Source organism: Schistocerca cancellata, chromosome 4 (assembly GCF_023864275.1).
Source record: "Schistocerca cancellata isolate TAMUIC-IGC-003103 chromosome 4, iqSchCanc2.1, whole genome shotgun sequence".
Lineage (NCBI taxonomy): Eukaryota > Metazoa > Arthropoda > Insecta > Orthoptera > Acrididae > Schistocerca > Schistocerca cancellata.
This window is the reverse complement of record NC_064629.1, coordinates 473,476,826-473,495,780: the sequence shown is the minus strand read 5'-3', so window position 1 is coordinate 473,495,780 and position 18,955 is coordinate 473,476,826. Positions and strand designations below refer to the sequence as shown.

The 18,955-nt window shown below is 41.6% G+C and overlaps 1 protein-coding gene across 1 annotated transcript in view; it reads left to right on the top strand.

Annotated features, from left to right (window-relative positions):
• LOC126184934 (regucalcin-like) overlaps positions 1-17,857 on the top strand; it is a 151,634-nt gene extending 133,777 nt beyond the window's left edge. Inside the window, exons 5-6 of the mRNA XM_049927608.1 lie at positions 2,017-2,129; positions 17,596-17,857. Of these exons, the coding sequence (XP_049783565.1) occupies positions 2,017-2,129; positions 17,596-17,838 (356 nt within the window). The 3' untranslated portion in view covers positions 17,839-17,857. The remainder of the gene's footprint in view (positions 1-2,016; positions 2,130-17,595) is intronic.
• Positions 17,858-18,955: the final 1,098 nt, after the last annotated feature.

Here is an 18,955-nt window from a genome sequence, read left to right as displayed (position 1 = left end):
TATTTGCTGCAAACATTATACAGTTTCTCTCTAGCATCAGTGGTAGTATGCCCTCACTACACATCTTGGTCGGTGACGCGAATCACAGTTGTCCTCATTTGGCAGGCAGTTGAACAACTGATAAAAAGATGTAAGCAAAGAACTAAACTATTCTATTACCCGGCCTGGTCGGAGATTTTCTCGTCGTTCGGGAGCTGTGTGTTGCGTTGTCCTTACGTTCGTGTCGTCGTAACTGACAAGGAAACAGTTCAATGTCGTATTGTCTGTCCATTGTTGAGATGGCTGAATGGGCACGACTCGCAAGACAAAATGTCAAATTAAAAACAAAAAATTATGCGTTGGTACGTGTGTATAAAATAGGACAATCTACCATTAGCCAAGTAAGTGCATTTAAATATCTTGGAAACACAATAACTGTAGACTTGAGATGTCACCAGGAGGTGAAAACTCGAATTGCCTTACCGAAGGAGATATTCAACAGAAAGAGGAGACTCTTATGTGGCAAATTAGAAAAAGGTCTAAGGAAAAGGCGTGGCAAATGTTTTGTCTCGAGCGTGGCACTATATGGGGCAGAAACATGGACGCTGAGACGAGAGGATTAAAAAAAGATTAGAAGCATTTGAGATGTGGATGTGGAGGAGAATGGAGAGAATAAGCTGGATGGAAAGAGTGAGTAATGAAAGAGTATTGGAAAGGGTTGGTGAGAGAAGATGTCTGCTGAAGGTTATAAGAGAAAGGAAAAAGAAACGGGTTGGGACATTCATTGAGAAGGGAGTGCTTGCTAGCAGATGCTTTGGAAGGATTGGTTTCTGGGAGAAGACTGAGAGGAAGCAGGAGATACAAAATGATAGACGACATAAAGGGAAGCGGAAATTATGCAGACCTGAAGAGGTCAGGCAGTCTTTTTTAACTCTAGTACAATGATTTTGTCTCAGATGTTACTCTTAATACTTCCACTTGATAGCAACATATTTCATAAATGATGTCGAGCTTTAATTCAAGAATCGTCAATTTCTGCTTAATTTTCATGCGCCATTGTACACTAGTCTGAAAAGAAAAATTCACAGAAAGAACATTTTACAGTGATATTTATGGGCTGATGTATGCCGTCTCAGGAGATATTCAAAGCGCCTAGGCGGATCGTTGTAATTTAATTTGTGATAGAGGATTTCTGCTAACCCTTAAGATGAGAAACACTCCAATCAAAAACAAAAAAACTCGTTGATATTAAAGTATTTTGTAAAGCAATGTACTACAAAACAAGCTACATATCATGGATACCCTACAAGTAAAAATTTGATGTATAGAAATTTATGTTCTTTTTCTTACAGATGACTTATTATCTCTTTCTTATTTATGTCTTCCAGTAACATTGTAGAGTAAACGAATTTATTAATGTATACTATGCTGCTTATTTTACACGTATGTCTCGTATATGATATTAACAGTCAAGTCTTTGGCTTCGACATCAGGATTGTCGATCTAACGAAACGTTCAGTTGTTAATTACCGGTGTAGAATGAATACATCTTTTAACAGAGACACTTAACTACTTTCCTCGCTATCGTCATATTGCTCATAGAGATATTTTCTAATTGAATATGTATTGTAGAAAATATTTAAGTTTGTGTTCCATTTATAGCTTCAGTAACTCAATGTGTGTGCCTGATCAGCATTAATCAAGCTACGAATATTTATAATCAGTATCGCTTCAGCTACATAACCGACTCTCGTAGTATTTAATGTGAAAGGTAATCCACCATGCCCTTTTCAAAGGAACCGTCACGACATTTGCTAGGAGCCCTTTAGGGAAATCACGGGAAACATAATTATGGATGTCTGGAAGGGGATTTTAACCGCAGGCCCCCCAATTATGAGTCCAGTGTGTTAAACCTTGCGCCAAATCGCTCGATATCTGTTGTTTACGTATGAGTACAGTAGTGTGTCGATTGCACAATCAGTAGTTTTGGTGCGTTACGTGATAATAATGCATTGACTTTCTGTTCTCTTTCCACAGGGGCAAACAAAACTGTTTTCCAGTTGAATTCCACTGGAACAGGTGAGCTTCCTGACGGAATGACAATAGACAACAAAGGAAATCTCTGGATAGCTGTCTTCAAAGGAGGAAGGGTGAGTTCTCCCGTCAGAGCGTATATACATTATTTGATCAAAAGTATCCGGACACCCCTTTGTAGTGCAGAAATGACCACTAAATGTCACCAGAGGTGAACCCATCAGTGTAAAAGGAGGCGGGGAGCTTTGCGTTGTCAGCAGAGAAGTTGTTGTTGTTGTGGTCTTCAGTCCTGAGACTGGTTTGATGCAGCTCTCCATGCTACTCTATCCTGTGCAAGCTTCTTCATCTCCCAGTACCTACTGCAACCTACATCCTTCTGAATCTGCTTAGTGTATTCATCTCTTGGTCTCCCCCTACGATTTTTACCCTCCACGCTGCCCTCCAATATTAAATTGGTGATCCCTTGATGCCTCAGAACATGTCCTACCAACCGATCCCTTCTTCTGGTCAAGTTGTGCCACAAACTTCTCTTCTCCCCAATCCTATTCAATACTTCCTCATTAGTTATGTGATCTACCCATCTAATCTTCAGCATTATTCTGTAGCACCACATTTCGAAAGCTTCTATTCTCTTCTTATCCAAACTATTTACCGTCCATGTTTCACTTCCATACATGGCTACACTCCATACAAATACTTTCAGAAATGACTTCCTGACACTTAAATCTATACTCGATGTTAACAAATTTCTCTTCTTCAAAAACGCTTTCCTTGCCATTGCCGGTCTACATTTTATATCCTCTCTACTTCGACCATCATCAGTTATTTTGCTCTTCAAATAGCAAAACTCCTTTACTACTTTAAGTGTCTCATTTCCTAATCTAATTCCCTCAGCATCACCCGACTTAATTCGACTACATTCCATTATCCACGTTTTGCTTTTGTTGATGTTCATCTTATATCCTCCTTTCAAGACACTGTCCATTCCGTTCAACTGCTCTCCCAAGTCCTTTGCTGACACTGACAGAATTACAATGTCATCGGCAAACCTCAAGGTTTTTATTTCTTCTCCATGGATTTTAATACCTACTCCGAATTTTTCTTTTGTTTCCTTTACTGCTTGCTCAATATACAGATTGAATAACATCGGGGAGAGGCTACAACCCTGTCTCACTCCCTTCCGAACCACTGCTTCCCTTTTATGTCCCTCGACTCTTATAACTGACATCTGGTTTCTGTACAAATTGTAAATAGCCTTTCGCTCCCTGTATTTTACCCCTGCCACCTTTAGAATTTGAAAGAGAGTATTCCAGTCAACATTGTCAAAAGCTTTCTCTAAGTCTACAAATGCTAGAAACGTAGGTTTGCCTTTCCTTAATCTTTCTTCTAAGATAAGTCGTAAGGTCAGTATTGCCTCACGTGTTCCAGTATTTCTACGGAATCCAAACTGATCTTCCCCGAGGTCGGCTTCTACTACTTTTTCCATTCGTCTGTAAAGAATTCGTGTTAGTATTTTGCAGCTGTGGCTTATTAAACTGATTGTTCGGTAATTTTCACATCTGTCAACACCTGCTTTCTTTGGGTTTGGAATTATTATATTCTTCTTGAAGTCTGAAGGTATTTCGCCTGTTTCATACATCTTGCTCACCAGATGGTAGAGTTTTGTCAGGACTGGCTCTCCCAAGGCCGTCAGTAGTTCCAATGGAATGTTGTCTACTCCGGGGGCCTTGTTTCGACTCAGGTCTTTCAGTGCTCTGTCAAACTCTTCACGCAGTATCGTATCTCCCATTTCATCTTCCTCTACATCCTCTTCCATTTCCATAATATTGTCCTCAAGTACATCGCCCTTGTATAGACCCTCTATATACTCCTTCCACCTATCTGCTTTCCCTTCTTTGCTTAGAACTGGGTTTCCATCTGAGCTCTTGATGTTCATACAAGTGGTTCTCTTATCTCCAAAGGTCTCTTTAATTTTCCTGTAGGCAGTATCTATCTTACCCATAGTGAGATAAGCCTCTACATCCTTACATTTGTCATCTAGCCATCCCTGCTTAGCCATTTTGCACTTCCTGTCGATCTCATTTTTGAGACGTTTGTATTCCTTTTTGCCTGCTTCATTAACTGCATGTTTATATTTTCTCCTTTCATCAATTAAATTCAATATTTCTTCTGTTACCCAAGGATTTCTAAGAGCCCTGGTCTTTTTACCTACTTGATCCTCTGCTGCCTTCACTACTTCATCCCTCAAAGCTACCCATTCTTCTTCTACTGTATTTCTTTCCCCAATTCCTGTCAATTGTTCTCTTATGCTCTCCCTAAAACTCTGTACAACCTCTGGTTCTTTCAGTTTATCCAGGTCCCATCTCCTTAAATTCCCACCTTTTTGCAGTTTCTTCAGTTTTAATCTACATGTCATAACCAATAGATTGTGGTCAGAGTCCACATCTGCCTCTGGAAATGTCTTACAATTTAAAACCTGGTTCCTAAATCTCTGTCTTACCATTATATAATCTATCTGATACCTTTTAGTATCTCCAGGGTTCTTCCATGTATACAACCTTCTATCATGATTCTTAAACCAAGTGTTAGCTATAATTAAGTTATGCTCTGTGCAAAATTCTACCAGGCGGCTTCCTCTTTCATTTCTTAGCCCCAATCCATATTCACCTACTACGTTTCCTTCTCTCCCTTTTCCTACACTCGAATTCCAGTCACCCATGACTATTAAATTTTCGTTTCCCTTCACTATCTGAATAATTTCTTTTATATCATCATACATTTCTTCAATTTCTTCGTCATCTGCAGAGCTAGTTGGCATATAAACTTGTACTACTGTAGTAGGCGTGGGCTTCGTGTCTATCTTGGCCACAATAATGCGTTCACTATGCTGTTTGTAGTAGCTTACCAGCATTCCTATTTTCCTATTCATTATTAAACCTACTCCTGCATTACCCCTATTTGACTTTGTGTTTATAACCCTGTAGTCACCTGACCAGAAGTCTTGTTCCTCCTGCCACCGAACTTCACTAATTCCCACTATATCTAACTTTAACCTATCCATTTCCCTTTTTAAATTTTCTAACCTACCTGCCCGATTAAGGGATCTGACATTCCACGCTCCGATCCATAGGACGCCAGTTTTCTTTCTTCTGATAACGACATCCTCTTGAGTAGTCCCCGCCCGGGGATCCGAATGGGGGACTATTTTACCTCCGGAATATTTTACCCAAGATGACGCCATCATCATTTAATCATACAGTAAAGCTGCATGCCCTCGGGAAAAATTACGGCCGTAGTTTCCCCTTGCTTTCAGCCGTTCGCAGTACGAGCACAGCAATGCCGTTTCGGTTATTGTTACAAGGCCAGATCAGTCAATCATCCAGACTGTTGCCCTTGCAACTACTGAATAGGCTGCTGCCCCTCTTCAGGAACCACACGTTTGTCTGGCCTCTCAACAGATACCCCTCTGTTGTGGTTGTACCTACGGTACGGCCATCTGTATCGCTGAGGCACGCAAGCCTCCCCACCAACGGCAAGGTCCATGGTTCATGGGGGGGGGGGTATTCTGAGGGACCCGGCCAGAATATATTGCAGAGAAGTAGCAGCAGCAATAATTACCGGTCAGGAGAGCTGGACGACTTCGAACGTGAAGTAGTCATTGGATGTCAACTGAGTAACAAATCGATCAGAGACATTTCAACACTTGCAAAGCTGCCCGCGTCCACTGTTCGTGATGTGACTGTGAAGTTGAAACGTGAAGGAGCATTCACAGCTAAACCGAGACCAGGCAGAGCTCATGTAGTGGGGGATAGGGCCCGTCGAGAAATGCGGAGCGTGTTTTATCGTATGAAATCAGAGAAATAAATCACTCTCGAGTTCCAGTGTGCTACCAAATGTCCCGCTGGCACAGTAAATGTTCTTAGGGAGTGGATAAGAATGGGGTACAAAGGTCGAGCTGCCCCACGTAAGCCACACATTTATGTAGTCAGTACTAAGATCGCCCGAGATGGTGTTTAGAGTGATGCCACTGGACGATGGGTGACTGGAAACAAGTGATTTTAAGTTATTAATCACGCTATACCCAGTGAAAATCTGATGGAAGAGTGTAGAGCCAACAGTGAAGTATGGAGGTGGTGGTGTTACTGTAAGCGGTTGTTTTCGTGGGTAGGATGTGTTGTCCTTATTGTGCTTAAAACGCAAAATGCGGAAGGATATGAACACATTTTACAGCATTGGGTAATGCGTACAGTAGAAGAACAGTTAGGGGACGATGATTGTATCTTCCTGACAATGCTCCCTGTCTATGACGCAGTGGTTTGTGGACAATATATGAGGCAATGGTTTGTGGACAATATATGAGGCAATGGTTTGTGGACAATATCATTCCCGAAAAGGACTGGTCGGCCCAGAGTCCCGATCTGAACACTATAGAACCCTTTTTGGGATGACATGGAACGTTGACTACGCTCCTGACACCAGCGTCCAAGGTTGCATCGTTCTCTGGTTTCGGTTCTCAAGGGATGACGGGCCACCATTATTCCACACACATTTAGTCACTTCAGTGAAAGCGTCCCCAGCGGAGATCAAGCCGTCCTTTTGGTGAACAATGGGGCGCACTCCGTATTAATGTACACGAATGTGTGTCCGGATACTTTTGTATGTAATAATATCCTTACGTGCAAAATTTCCTAAAAGTGGTTGGAAAAGTTAATCACGTAGATTGGTATGAATTTGCTGCTATGGTAGATACAACGAATATGTTTCAGTGTGAAAAAACTGGCAAGTCTGACTTAGTGTTTCCGAAGTCGGACGAATCGTCCACAAATATGTTAACTCTACCATACATAGTTTTCATATGCTTTTGTAAACAATTCGTAAATACCCGCCGTGTGGGCAGAGCAATGGTGTCACAAACGGAAGACGCATTTCATTTCATCTAAACATAATACATATTACAATTCTCCGGTGGAAGTGTTTGTGTATCGAGATTGTACGAAATGATATATTATACACAAATGATATATTATACACACAGAGTGTGCATGGTTACTAGATGATAAAAGAATCTTATACCTCACTATTTAACAAAACATAGTTTTCTGAAATCCAGTCAGAGTACTGCACGTCTTCTTCTTCAGTTTATGAAACACAACGCTTGTTCCATAAACTTCCTACAGAAATTTTTCTCTGATCACTTGTCTTCAGGGTTCTTTGCATCCTCTTGTAAGCGTGAACTTTCTAAAGCTGCTTACGTGACAAATCATAAATAAAGATTTTTGTTATTTAAGTTCTGATTGAAGATCTATATTTTATTGGTGTGATTTTTATTTTTTATTTTCTCTTCTACTATGATTTTTAATCAAAGTTTATTCAGTGGTACTTTGTTACAGGTTGCAGAGTTATGATATTACTTGAGTATTAGTTTTGTAGGTAAGATAAGAACCCTGCTTTCTCCATTTCATTGTATGATGTGCAACTGGGCAGTAAAGTGTATATTCGGTTAGATGGAAGTCCAAAGTCATAAGCATTCAGTTTTAGCGTTACCAATACTCAGTGGCAAGTTTGCTTTCAACGCTGATGATGAATGCAAAATACAGCCGAAAGTTCCAGCCCATTGTTAGACAGCCATTCGTCAATATGTTCTACAGTAATGAATAATTCCATTTTGGCCTAAAGATATGAGTATGCAGTTGAATAAACACATACATCCTCCGCATATTGTAAAATTCTTGTGGGCCGAGTGATGGTTCGTTCTAAATCATGAGTGTGAAGAATATACAAGAGAGGGCTTAATTTGCACTCTGGGGCAAACCAAAGGAGACAAGAAACGGACTAAGGATGTTTCCTTTGATTCGGACGGAGATTGTTCTTTGAGAGACCAGGTTACTGATACCATATATCAACCTCGAATGAATTCCGAAATCTGTCAGCTTGTTTAAGAGGATCAGTATGTGCACGTGATCATAAGCCACCTAACGTAGAAAAAAGGCGACCGTTTTATTTATTTGAAAGGCTGAGGTGATTCACATAGCAAACAAATATAGATTTTCCATAGTCCATTTTTATGGCTAAAGTGCAAGTAATTTTAGTAATGTTACAATTATGAATTCCCGGAACACTGTAAGAAACTATGCGTTGCATTAGAATTACGATAAATAAATACTGTTTAGGTTTAATCATTTTGTTGTTTTACCGGCGCAGTCACATTGTGTTGAGTTAGACGGCAAACAAGTAGTCTGTTGATATGTACTTTATACTTGGTCTCCATGAATCGTAAACCTTTTTATTTTAGACGATACGCGCAACAGGGATTCAACTTGTTTCTAATTAAACATCAAGCTGTAGTGTTCTTTATGGGGTTGTATCTTTTTCAGTAAGATCAAAAATCCCAAGGTTCAAGCTTCGATGCCCCTACCAAGCGAGGTGGCGCAGTAGTTAAGGCAATGAAGTCGAATTCGGGACAGCTGTCAAGTTCCCGTTCAGCTATCCAGATTTAGATTATCCGTTTTTCTAAATAGCATAAGAGAATTTACAAGATAGTCCTTTGAAAAGCGTACATACGATTTCCTTCCCCATCCTTTCCCAATCGGAGCCTCTGCTCCGTCTCCAATGATTTCGCCGTCGACGGGTCGTTAAAACTTAATCTTCCTTCGTTTCTTTTCAGTCGTTTCTTGGTTCACTTGTCACTTATTTAACCTCTGGCATGATTTTTTAATATACAAAACAGGATATGGCGCTGTGGTCTGGAGTCCAGGCTAAACTGTAGCGCATTATAAGTGGTTGGCTAAATCAGCTCAAAAGTCAGGAGGAGGCAAGACCTTACCACATCCAACACGAACGTGCGACGTAAATCACTACGATGCTCAAACCTTCCTTCGGACTGTGGACAGTTTACTATCCCTTTCACATTAGCAAGGGTGTGCGGAGAAGGGAGACCACTACACTGATCACTTATATGAGGAAACCTGTTTCAGAAAAGGTCGTATCCTGAAGTACACGTATGATCATATTGGCACGTAAACTTGATTGCGACTGCGCCTGAAGCTTGTTTATATGCATTTAGTTGCACTGGTCCGATGCCAAATGGTAAACTGCTTCCGTTGTTTATGTCTCCAGTGGGCAGATGCTGCCTCAGTCCCTGCCTCGGCACTTGAATTTAGCAAGTAACTGCGTATGTTTGCCAAATTTCACCTCAAACTTTTACAAATGCAATAGCATTGAAATGCCAACGGCCCTGCCGCAGTGCTAACACCGGTTCTCGTCAGATCAGCGAAGTTAAGCGCTGTTGGGTTTGGATAACACTTGGATGGGTCACCGTTCGCGTCTGCCGAGCGCTGTTGGAATGCGGGGTGCACTCAGCCCTAGTGAGGCCAATTGAGGACTAGCGGCTCCGGTCACGAAAACTGTCAGCGGTCAGGAGAGCGGTGTGCTGACCACATGCCCCTCCATATCCGCATCCAGTGATGCCTATCGTTGGAGGATCACACGGCGGCCGGTCGGTACCATTGGGCCTTCCGAGGCCTGTTCGGACAGAGGTTTCTTTTTTTCCCTTTTTTATGGGACTGAAATCTTATTTTCAAAAGATTTCGAATGCCGCTAAACAAGTAATGCCCTTTTAGACTTTCGCTCTGTGCTTGTTTAATTGTAACTTTGGTATCTGAATTTATACAGCAGAGTGATCTTGCTTGCACGTTCCTACACCTGGTACCCCGTTCTTGCTTATGCGTTCCTACACCTGATGCCCTGTTACCCTAAGGGTTCTGTACTGATCTAGGCTTTCCATTGCGTGAGTGTGTATGCTCTCCTCCTCTGGTCGTACTACGCTCCAGTAATAAACGTGTGTACGACAAACACAAAAGATCCATTAAAAAAACGTAATTGCTTCAATAAATCCGTAGATAATAAAAGATACAAGTGTTGCAAATGCGACAGATTGCAACCTATTTGCATACTGTCATTTAGTGTAAATATAATGTTCAGATGTAAAACAATTTACAGAAGAAATTAGTTCGCTCTGTCTTCACCTGTTAAATCTTGTGTACTAGCATTACAAAAATATCTGTAATAGAATTCCGTCCTATGCGTATATTCGGTAGAAAATGGGCTTGATGAACAATTTGCGAGCACTTTAATCACTGTACTACATCTGGCCTCTAGCTGATTTTCGTCTAACTAATTACACTGGCCATAGCGATAGTGATATGCTCATATACAAATGGTGGCAGTATCGCGTACACAAGTTATAAAAGGGCATTGCGTTGGCGGAGCTGTCATTTGTACAGAGCTAATTCATGTGGAAAGGTCTCCAATATGATTATGGCCGTACAGCAGGAATTAACATACTTTGGAGGCGGATTGACAACTAACGCTGTGTGATATAATCACAGAAATCAATGTGGGACGTATGACGGACGTATCCGTTGGGACAGTGGGGCGAAACCTAGCGGTTATGGGCTTTGGCAGGGAGTGTTTTTGTTAACAGCAAAAAATCGCCTGCAGCACATCTCCTGGGCTCGTGACCGTATCGATTGGGCACTAGAGGACTGGAAAACCGTGGCTTGGTCTGATGAGTCCCGATTTCACTTCGTAATAGCTGATGGTATGATTCGAGTGTGGCGCAGACCTCACGAAGCCACGGACCCAAGTCGTCAACTAGGCGTTGTGCAAGCTGATGGTGGCCCCATAACGGTGTGGACTGTGTTTACGTGGAATGGATTGGGTCATCTGGTCCAACTGAAGCGGTGATCGACTGGAAATTGCCGGCCGCTGTGGCCGAGCGGTTCTAGCCGCTTCAGTCTGGAACCGCGCTGCTGCTACAGTCGCAGGTTCGAATCCTGCCTTGGGCATGGATGTGTGTGATGTCCTTGGCTTACTTAGGTTTAAGTCGTTCTAAGTATAGGGGTTTGATGACCTCAGATGTTAAGTCCCATAGTGCTTAGAGCCATTTGAACCATTTTTTGACTGGAAATTGTTATGTTCGGCTACTTGGTGACCAATCGCAGCCACTCATGGACTTCATGTCCCAAACAATGATGGAATTTTTATGGATGACAATGCGCCATGTGACCGGGCCACAATTGTTCGCGATTGGTTTGGAGAACATTCTGGACAATTTGAGTGAATGATCTGGCCACACATATCGCCCGACATGAGTCTTATCGAATATTTGTGGGACATGATCTTGAGGTCAGTTCATGTATAAAATCGTACACTGGCAACACTTTCGCAATTATGAACGGCTTTAGAGGCAGCACGGCTTAATATTTCTGCAGGGGACTTCCAACGACTTGCTGAGTCCATGCCACGTCGAGCTGGTGCACTACGCTGGGCAAAAGGTGGGAGGGGGCGACACGATATGAGGAGGTGTCCCACGAGTTTTGTCACCTCAGAGAAAACTAGGTTTCCAGAAAATGGTAGTATAGATAGGAACACATAAATTTGTTAAATAGTTAATACTCATAATTCTTGTCTAAACCAAGGTACTAGATTATATTTTTTAATGGAAAGGTATACATTTGTTAACGGCATTCAAAAACTCTTAAAAAGACAAATACATGTCAATTTTGGCGTTGAAATGTTTCGCAAAAGTCTTTGAGAAATGTGCTACAATTCAGAGGAAAATCTGCCGGAATACACTATTGCAGGACAAACACCACAAAGATCGTTTCATGCAGCAAGATGACATTCCAGGGCTACTGAGGTAAAATGTAGTTAATTTTGTCTCTTCTTTACGCGACGGATATGAAGGCCAACTAAATTTTTTGAAAACATTTAGCGTTGCAGAAACTGTGTGAAGTAAGTGTAACTCCTCACGTTTAAGCTAACAGTTGTTGTGGAAACATCTGCAATTTCCGCACGAAGTTCTCCATTTAAACCTGCGCCGTGGCTTTCCGCTGGTTAGTTGTCAGGACTGAAAAAAAAATATCGTCCGTCCTCCGTGAAAATAAACTCTCTGTCTACTGAGAAAAGGAATGTCTGTTTTCGATCCTGCGTTGCTGAAAAATCATCTGATCACATGTCATAATGTTTCTTAAAGAGTGTGGAACGGTTTCTCAGAGTATCTCTTGTCGGATAACTATGTCTGCAGATACTACTCGAAATTATAATTAAGTGGTATACACAAGTCGATGGACAAAACATTTCACTCTTAATGAGCTGGTGTCTTACAAAATGAATGATTTTCTTAACGGAAAGTCGTTTTATGCTTCACCTCAACATGTGTTCAAACTATTTCTTATCGATTATTTTCTTGTAATATGAGTTCACAGCTTCTACACATTTTTAAAGGATTTCATCTTGCCTTCAGCTGTTAGAATTTTATATTATGGCTACAATCTCGGTATTAAGCCATTTTCAAAAATCTACAAAACATTATAACATCTTAGTTAGAACAGTTTACAGTGGGATCAACAGTAGGAAAAACCAGTTTTGTAGTTTTTTGATATTAACATTAACAAGAGGAGCAGAACAGAAAAAAACGAAATACATTGCATCTTGTCATGGTGCTATATAAGACAGAATAGTAGAAAATTTTCGTAAAACTAATGTACGAATCGGGTTCCACACGAACAACAAAATAGGGACAATAATCAGACACACAACCTACAAAAGAAAATGTTTTACACAGTCAGGGGTATAAAAAATCAGATGTGGTGAAGGTGAGTTGGTGTCGGTGGATGATATAGAGGAGTAGCCTGCGGCGATACGTCGGAACATTTGTGTTCAGTAAGTCGATGCAAGAGACAAATAACAGTCTTCTAGATGATCCTACAATTCTTGACGATACGTGACATGCCAATATGCGGACGGATAACTGTCGTAGCCAGGTGGCTCATTTTTTATCTTACTTGCAGTTCTCTTCGTTGTCCTCTAACGTTCCAGCTGCCAGCTACCCCATAATGCAGCACTCGCCGGGAGCGTGGGACGGTTGTGACCAGGATCCCGCTCAGTCTAGTTAAGCCTACCTCTGTCAAATTTTGCCCATAACTGTAGGGAAGCTAGTACAGATGGACTTCTAATGGAGCCTGCCGTAGGCCGCTGTGTATAATGAAGTTCGTATACACACATTTTCTATAATTAATCGTAACAGCTTCACGAATTACAGGACTGTAAATGATATTTTCATAGATGGGATACCCCTAGAAGCCATATTCAATTTTCTACGTAGGCTTTTAAAATTTTTGTTTGTTCAGATATACTGCCTTAAATCTTTCGTAATGCGTGTTTGTTGTGTTGTAAGCATAAGGCTTCCTTGTAGAGGAACATAATCGTTCAGCATTCACTCAACATAAAAGTCTTAAAATGTTTGTGATTTTCCTGCAACTGTAGGATTTTGTGTTATGTGGGTTTCCTATTATGTGATGAGCAGCAGAGTTTAGTCTATTTTGATTAGTAAAGACACAGTCATTATCCAGAGGGAGCTATACCAAATTACATGTCATGATTGTGATAAGTTTTATATTGATCCGTGAGGCAGAGATATATTAACTAGGTTGGTTCAAGATGAACGAAGCTGGAGATAGCAGAGTTATGACTTACGTTTTCGAGGCATGTGCAGAATTAGGGCCACAGTCCTGTCTCCTTCACTAAGTACAGAAAAGCCAAACACTTCATATGTCATAAGCTCTGAAATCATTTTTAATCTTGATTTAACTACTCCCACTCGTCTTAACGTCACTTAATCCTCACTGTTTTCCAATGCTTCTCAAACTGTGTGCTCTATGCTATTCCTCCAGCTTTCCTGCATTTATTTATTTTGTTGTGATTGTTTATGTACAGCACGTATTCTGTTGTTTTCTAATATGTACATCTTCCCTACAGTAAGAGAATTCTTCACACAACTGGTAAAAAATTAGCTTATGTATTTTATGTTATAATTGTCAATTCTGACTTTTACACTGTTTGTGTATCACCTTTCATATATACACTGACATGACGCAAGTCATGGGATAGCGATATGCACATATTAAGATGGTGGTAGTGTCGCATACACAAGGTATGAAAGGTCAGTATCTTGGCGGAGCTGTCATTGGTACTCAGGTGATTCATGTGAAAAGCTTTCCGACGTCTTTATGGCCACACGATGGAAATTAACAGACTCTGATCGCGTACTGGTAGTTATAGCTAGACGCATGAGAGATTCTACTTTGGAAATCGTAAGGGAATTCAGTATTCCGAGATCCACAGTCTCAAGAGTGTGCCGAGAATACGAAATTTCCGATACTACCTCTCACCACGGACTACGCAATGACCGATGGCCTTCACTTAACGACCGAGAGCAATGGCGTTTGCGTAGAGTTGTCAGTGCTAACATACAAGCAACACTCCGTGAAGTAACCGCAGAAATCAACGTGGGGCGTTCGACGAATTTATTCGTAAGGTCAGAGCGGCGAAATTTGGCGTTAATGGGCTATGACAGCAGACGACCGACGTGGGGGCTTTTGCTATCAGCATATGTCCTGCAGCGCCACTTCTGGGCTCGTGGGCATATCGATTGGACCTTAGGCGACTAGAGAAACGTGGCCTGTTCGCGAGTTCGGTTGATTAGAGCTGATGGTAGATTTTGAGTGTGGCGCAGACCCCACGACTCCATGGACCGAAGTTGTCACTGCGCAAGCTGATGGTGGCTCCATAATTCTGTGGGCTGTGTTTGTATGGAATATGGGCTGGGTTCTTCGAACGAATGATTTAGCCACCCAGATCGAACATTTATGGGACATAATCGTTAGATCAGTTTGCGTGTCTGCTCTGGTAGCACTTTCGCAATTAATGGATGGTTATAGAGGCAGCATGGCTCAATATTTCTGCAGAGGACTTCCAACTACTTGCACAGGGCATGCCACGTCGATTGCCTGCACAACACCGGGCAGGAGGAGGCCCGAAACGGTATTAGGAGGTATCCCATGACTTTTGTCACCTCAGTGTAATTCTTCTTCACGCTACTCATCAGTACTCTCTTGTATTAATTTTAGTTATTGTGACTGTTAATTTAATTTACAATGTTATATGGCACTGTTTTCTCGAGTTTTAATTTTAATTTAATTTTTTATGTTTTTTCCCCTTTATGCTCATTTTCTGTTTGACGTTTTTAACTACATAACACTGCACTGACATGGATGACATTCACTTTGTAATCGTGCCTTATTCTCGGTTTATAACTTATTTTTCAATGCCGTTCACGAATATTGCGCTCTCTTTGACGGGAGGTGGTCAGTTAAAGTCCGATGATGGCCTTTTAAGCCGGAAACCGGTTAACGATACAAACTTATATTGTAGATCATACACAGTATAGTGCCTTTCATTTATAATTGTGTAGGTGTTGTACCGAGGGGCGACGGAGGAATCAGTTAACATAAAAATAAATTAAGTAAATTAATTTTTTTAAGGTGTTCATTAAAAATTTATCATACCCCTCGTATATGAATAACTGAGATAATATAAACGTACTAAGTTACCTATGACTCCATTCGTTTCTGCAAAATATAAATCTACTAATAGCATTAAATAAACGCCAGTGTTGTCAATTGCGATATTGATTTGTTTAAATCGTAGCCAGCCTTGTTAAGTTTCAACCTCTCTCTAGCGTCCTCGACCCTAGAGGTGTGACTTTGGAAACTGTTAAACTTCACAACAATATCCCTCAAAAGGTGGTACTCGTAAGCTATCCCCATATGGGACTTGAAGGCGGACGTGGACGTGGAAATTGTGGAGTTTTGTGACGTCACAACCGGAATTCTATGACGAGAAAAATTTGCAAACATGAAAGGCAAAATAAGACATTACATTCTTGCATCGTGTAGGAACGTGGCGAAACAGATCCAAACCGCTTTTGTCCGACACAAGTAGATGCCATACTGAATTACATCGCTTGCAGCTTGGGACCTTATTTGTTGGCCCTATGTTATAACTTACCTGATATCTGTACACATTGTTCCAAAGCGCCAACACACTGAGGATGTGTCGAAGAGCCTCGATTCTATCACGATTAGTAACGATAAAGTTTTGTGAAACGACTGATTGGTGGTGAAAGGCTTCTCGTATTTGTCGTTTCTCGTGTTATAAATTGCGTGCTATGGAAGTATGCTATTTCAATGAGATGGTACACTGAAGATTCATCAACAACTTGGTATGATTTGTTATAATTATACAGGGTGATTCAAAAGTAACTGTACACACTTCGCGGGTGTAATGTATGCATCAAAATGAGAGTAAAATATTCAATAAAGTTTTGTCTGAACTCCTTCATTTCCGAGTTATTATGCGTAATGTAATTTGTGGTAGTCATTATATCATGGGCCAGTACAGGCTTTTGGCGTGCCGTGTTCGCCTGCATATCGACTGAAGCTTTGTAGGCGTTACCCCTGCACATTTCAGTCGGGAGGCAAGAGAGAATCTAGAAGTTGCTTATCCCGATAAGTGGACAGGTCGTGCAGAGCCTGTTGCTTGGCCCGCCACATCTCCGGATCTTAACCCCTTGACTTCTACCTTTAGGGCTGTCTCAAGGAGCTCGTGTATGGCGTTGCAATTAAGAATGTAGCACAACTACAGCAGTGAACTGAAAATAGCCGTTCAACTGTGGAGAATGAGATGGACGAAGCCTGCAACATTTCGAGAGCGGTAAAAAGTCGAGGGTGTCACTATCTTCGTATACATGCACATCGTTTAGAACATGTTCTGGGGTAAAGGTAGAGTCCGTAGTTGTGCTGAATTTCGGGTACCTTCGTGTCGTTGCTTTCTGAATGGAATTAATTTCGTGTTGTTTGTGTTGCACTTGTAATCCCTACTCTACTGCATAGCTTTGAAATAAAGCAGTGTCAGACAAAACTTTATTTAACAAAATGGTTCAAATGGCTCTGAGCACTATGGGACTTAACATCTACGGTCATCAGTCCCCTAGAACTTAGAACTACTTAAACCTAACTAACCTAAGGACAGCACACAACACCCAGCTATCACGAGGTAGAGAAAATCCCTGACCCCGCCGGGAATCGAACCCGGGAACCCGAGCGTGGGAAGCGAAAACGCTACCGCACGACCACGAGATGCGGGCTTTATTTAACATTTTACTCTTATTTTGATGCATACATTACACTTACTAAGTGTGTGCAGCTACTTTTGAATCACCCTATATATCAGTTAATGACATAACGGGGGTTAAAGCGTTCTGGACTTCGTAAGACTAAAGGTACAGACTCAGTTGACATCTGTCAAATTGTAGTGAGCAGGGTTAATGACTCCAAAGGAACAACAAGGCAAGTTTTTAAATTCGTTGTTCAACCCGTCGACGCATCCTCAATCTTCTGCGCGATTTTCGTGCTCATCTTCGAAGAACGCTAACAGAGCTAATCTAGCTATTTTACGCGCGTCCATTTTCGTAAATAAACTATGTAGTTTGCACGCCAGATACAGCCAAACGCTTTCAACTGCGTGAATTACGTTGAACAACAAGTTCCGTGTGGTGCAACAGCTCGTTTCTGAGTGTACACCAAGCACGTTCTGCGTGCTTCACGATGAGAGACACGTCCCGTGTGAGAGCGAGGTATTTTTGCGGGAAGATTGATCCGTCACGCTTTGTGCACCCAGGTGATCAACGTGGACCCGCGCAGTGGAGCAATTCTGCAGGAGCTAAACATGCCGGCATTGCTGGTGACGTCTGTGGCGTGGGGCGGCCCCGATCTGTCGGACCTGTACGTGACGACTTCGCGCATGGGGCTGACCCAGGAGCAGCTGCAGCAGACGCCTCTAGCCGGCTGCGTCATCCGTGTAACTGGGCTCGGCGTCAGCGGCAAGAAGGCCAACCGCGTTGCCAGCCCTCATCTTCAATAAAGCGCTTATAAAACGTTAACATTCTTCTTCTCTTCCTTTACCTCCTTCCTGTTAAAACCAGCTACTACATGTTAAACCCATATCTCATAATATATTCTGTTTGAGCGCCGTCTGATATAAAGAATATTCATCCAAAAATGTTTCACTACAGCTGTGACACCGTAAGGGGGTTCTACTGCGAGAATGGAGCATGAAAAAATAAACGCGCTAAATGAATTTTAATTACATAGTGTATTGGTTGTACTTTCTGTATATTCATAATGAAAGGGTCGTGTTTTGTGAGATCGATTGTCCGGCTTAAAAGATTGTTATTGGTTCTTTATACTTATTCAGACCTGATGCGCTCTTGCCCGCATCTCGTGGTCGTGCGGTAGCGTTCTCGCTTCCCACGCCCGGGTTCCCGGGTTCGATTCCCGGCGGGGTCAGGGATTTTCTCTGCCTCGTGATGGCTGGGTGTTGTGTGCTGTCCTTAGGTTAGTTAGGTTTAAGTAGTTCTAAGTTCTAGGGGACTGATGACCATAGATGTTAAGTCCCATAGTGCTCAGAGCCAGCCTGATGCGCTCTGTTTCAGCAATTAAGTCTCGTTTACGCCCGTGATATTCCCTAGGTCTCGCTCATGTGTGTAGTCTACACTACTTTTTTATGCCAGTTGATGGAATTTAAGAAATGCAAATGGCACTAATGGCAAAAAAAAGATTAATCAATAAAATGAATTTAGTTCTGTATCGCAACAGATAACGACATTAGGATTCAATCAAACATATGACAGTCATACAGCATAAAAGGAACATGACGTCATGAGCATTGCAAATTGCGGATAAGAATGTGGAAAGACTAACGTTTCCTTAATGTTTCCGGAGCTCATGTTCATATTGTTCTCTTTTCGGGGACTCACAAAAAAGTACTGAGAGAGAGACGCTACTGATATGCTGGGTGAGGTTACTAATTCCTAAGATAATTGATTACAAGGTACATCTGTCACATAACGTTACAAAAAGAAACCTTTCTGGTAACTCACCATCGTATGGCACAAGGTTAAGTATAAATCTAACATTTCACACTGGGAAACCCATCCATTAATTCATATAATCCCAGCCAAAACAAAGAAATTGGGAGG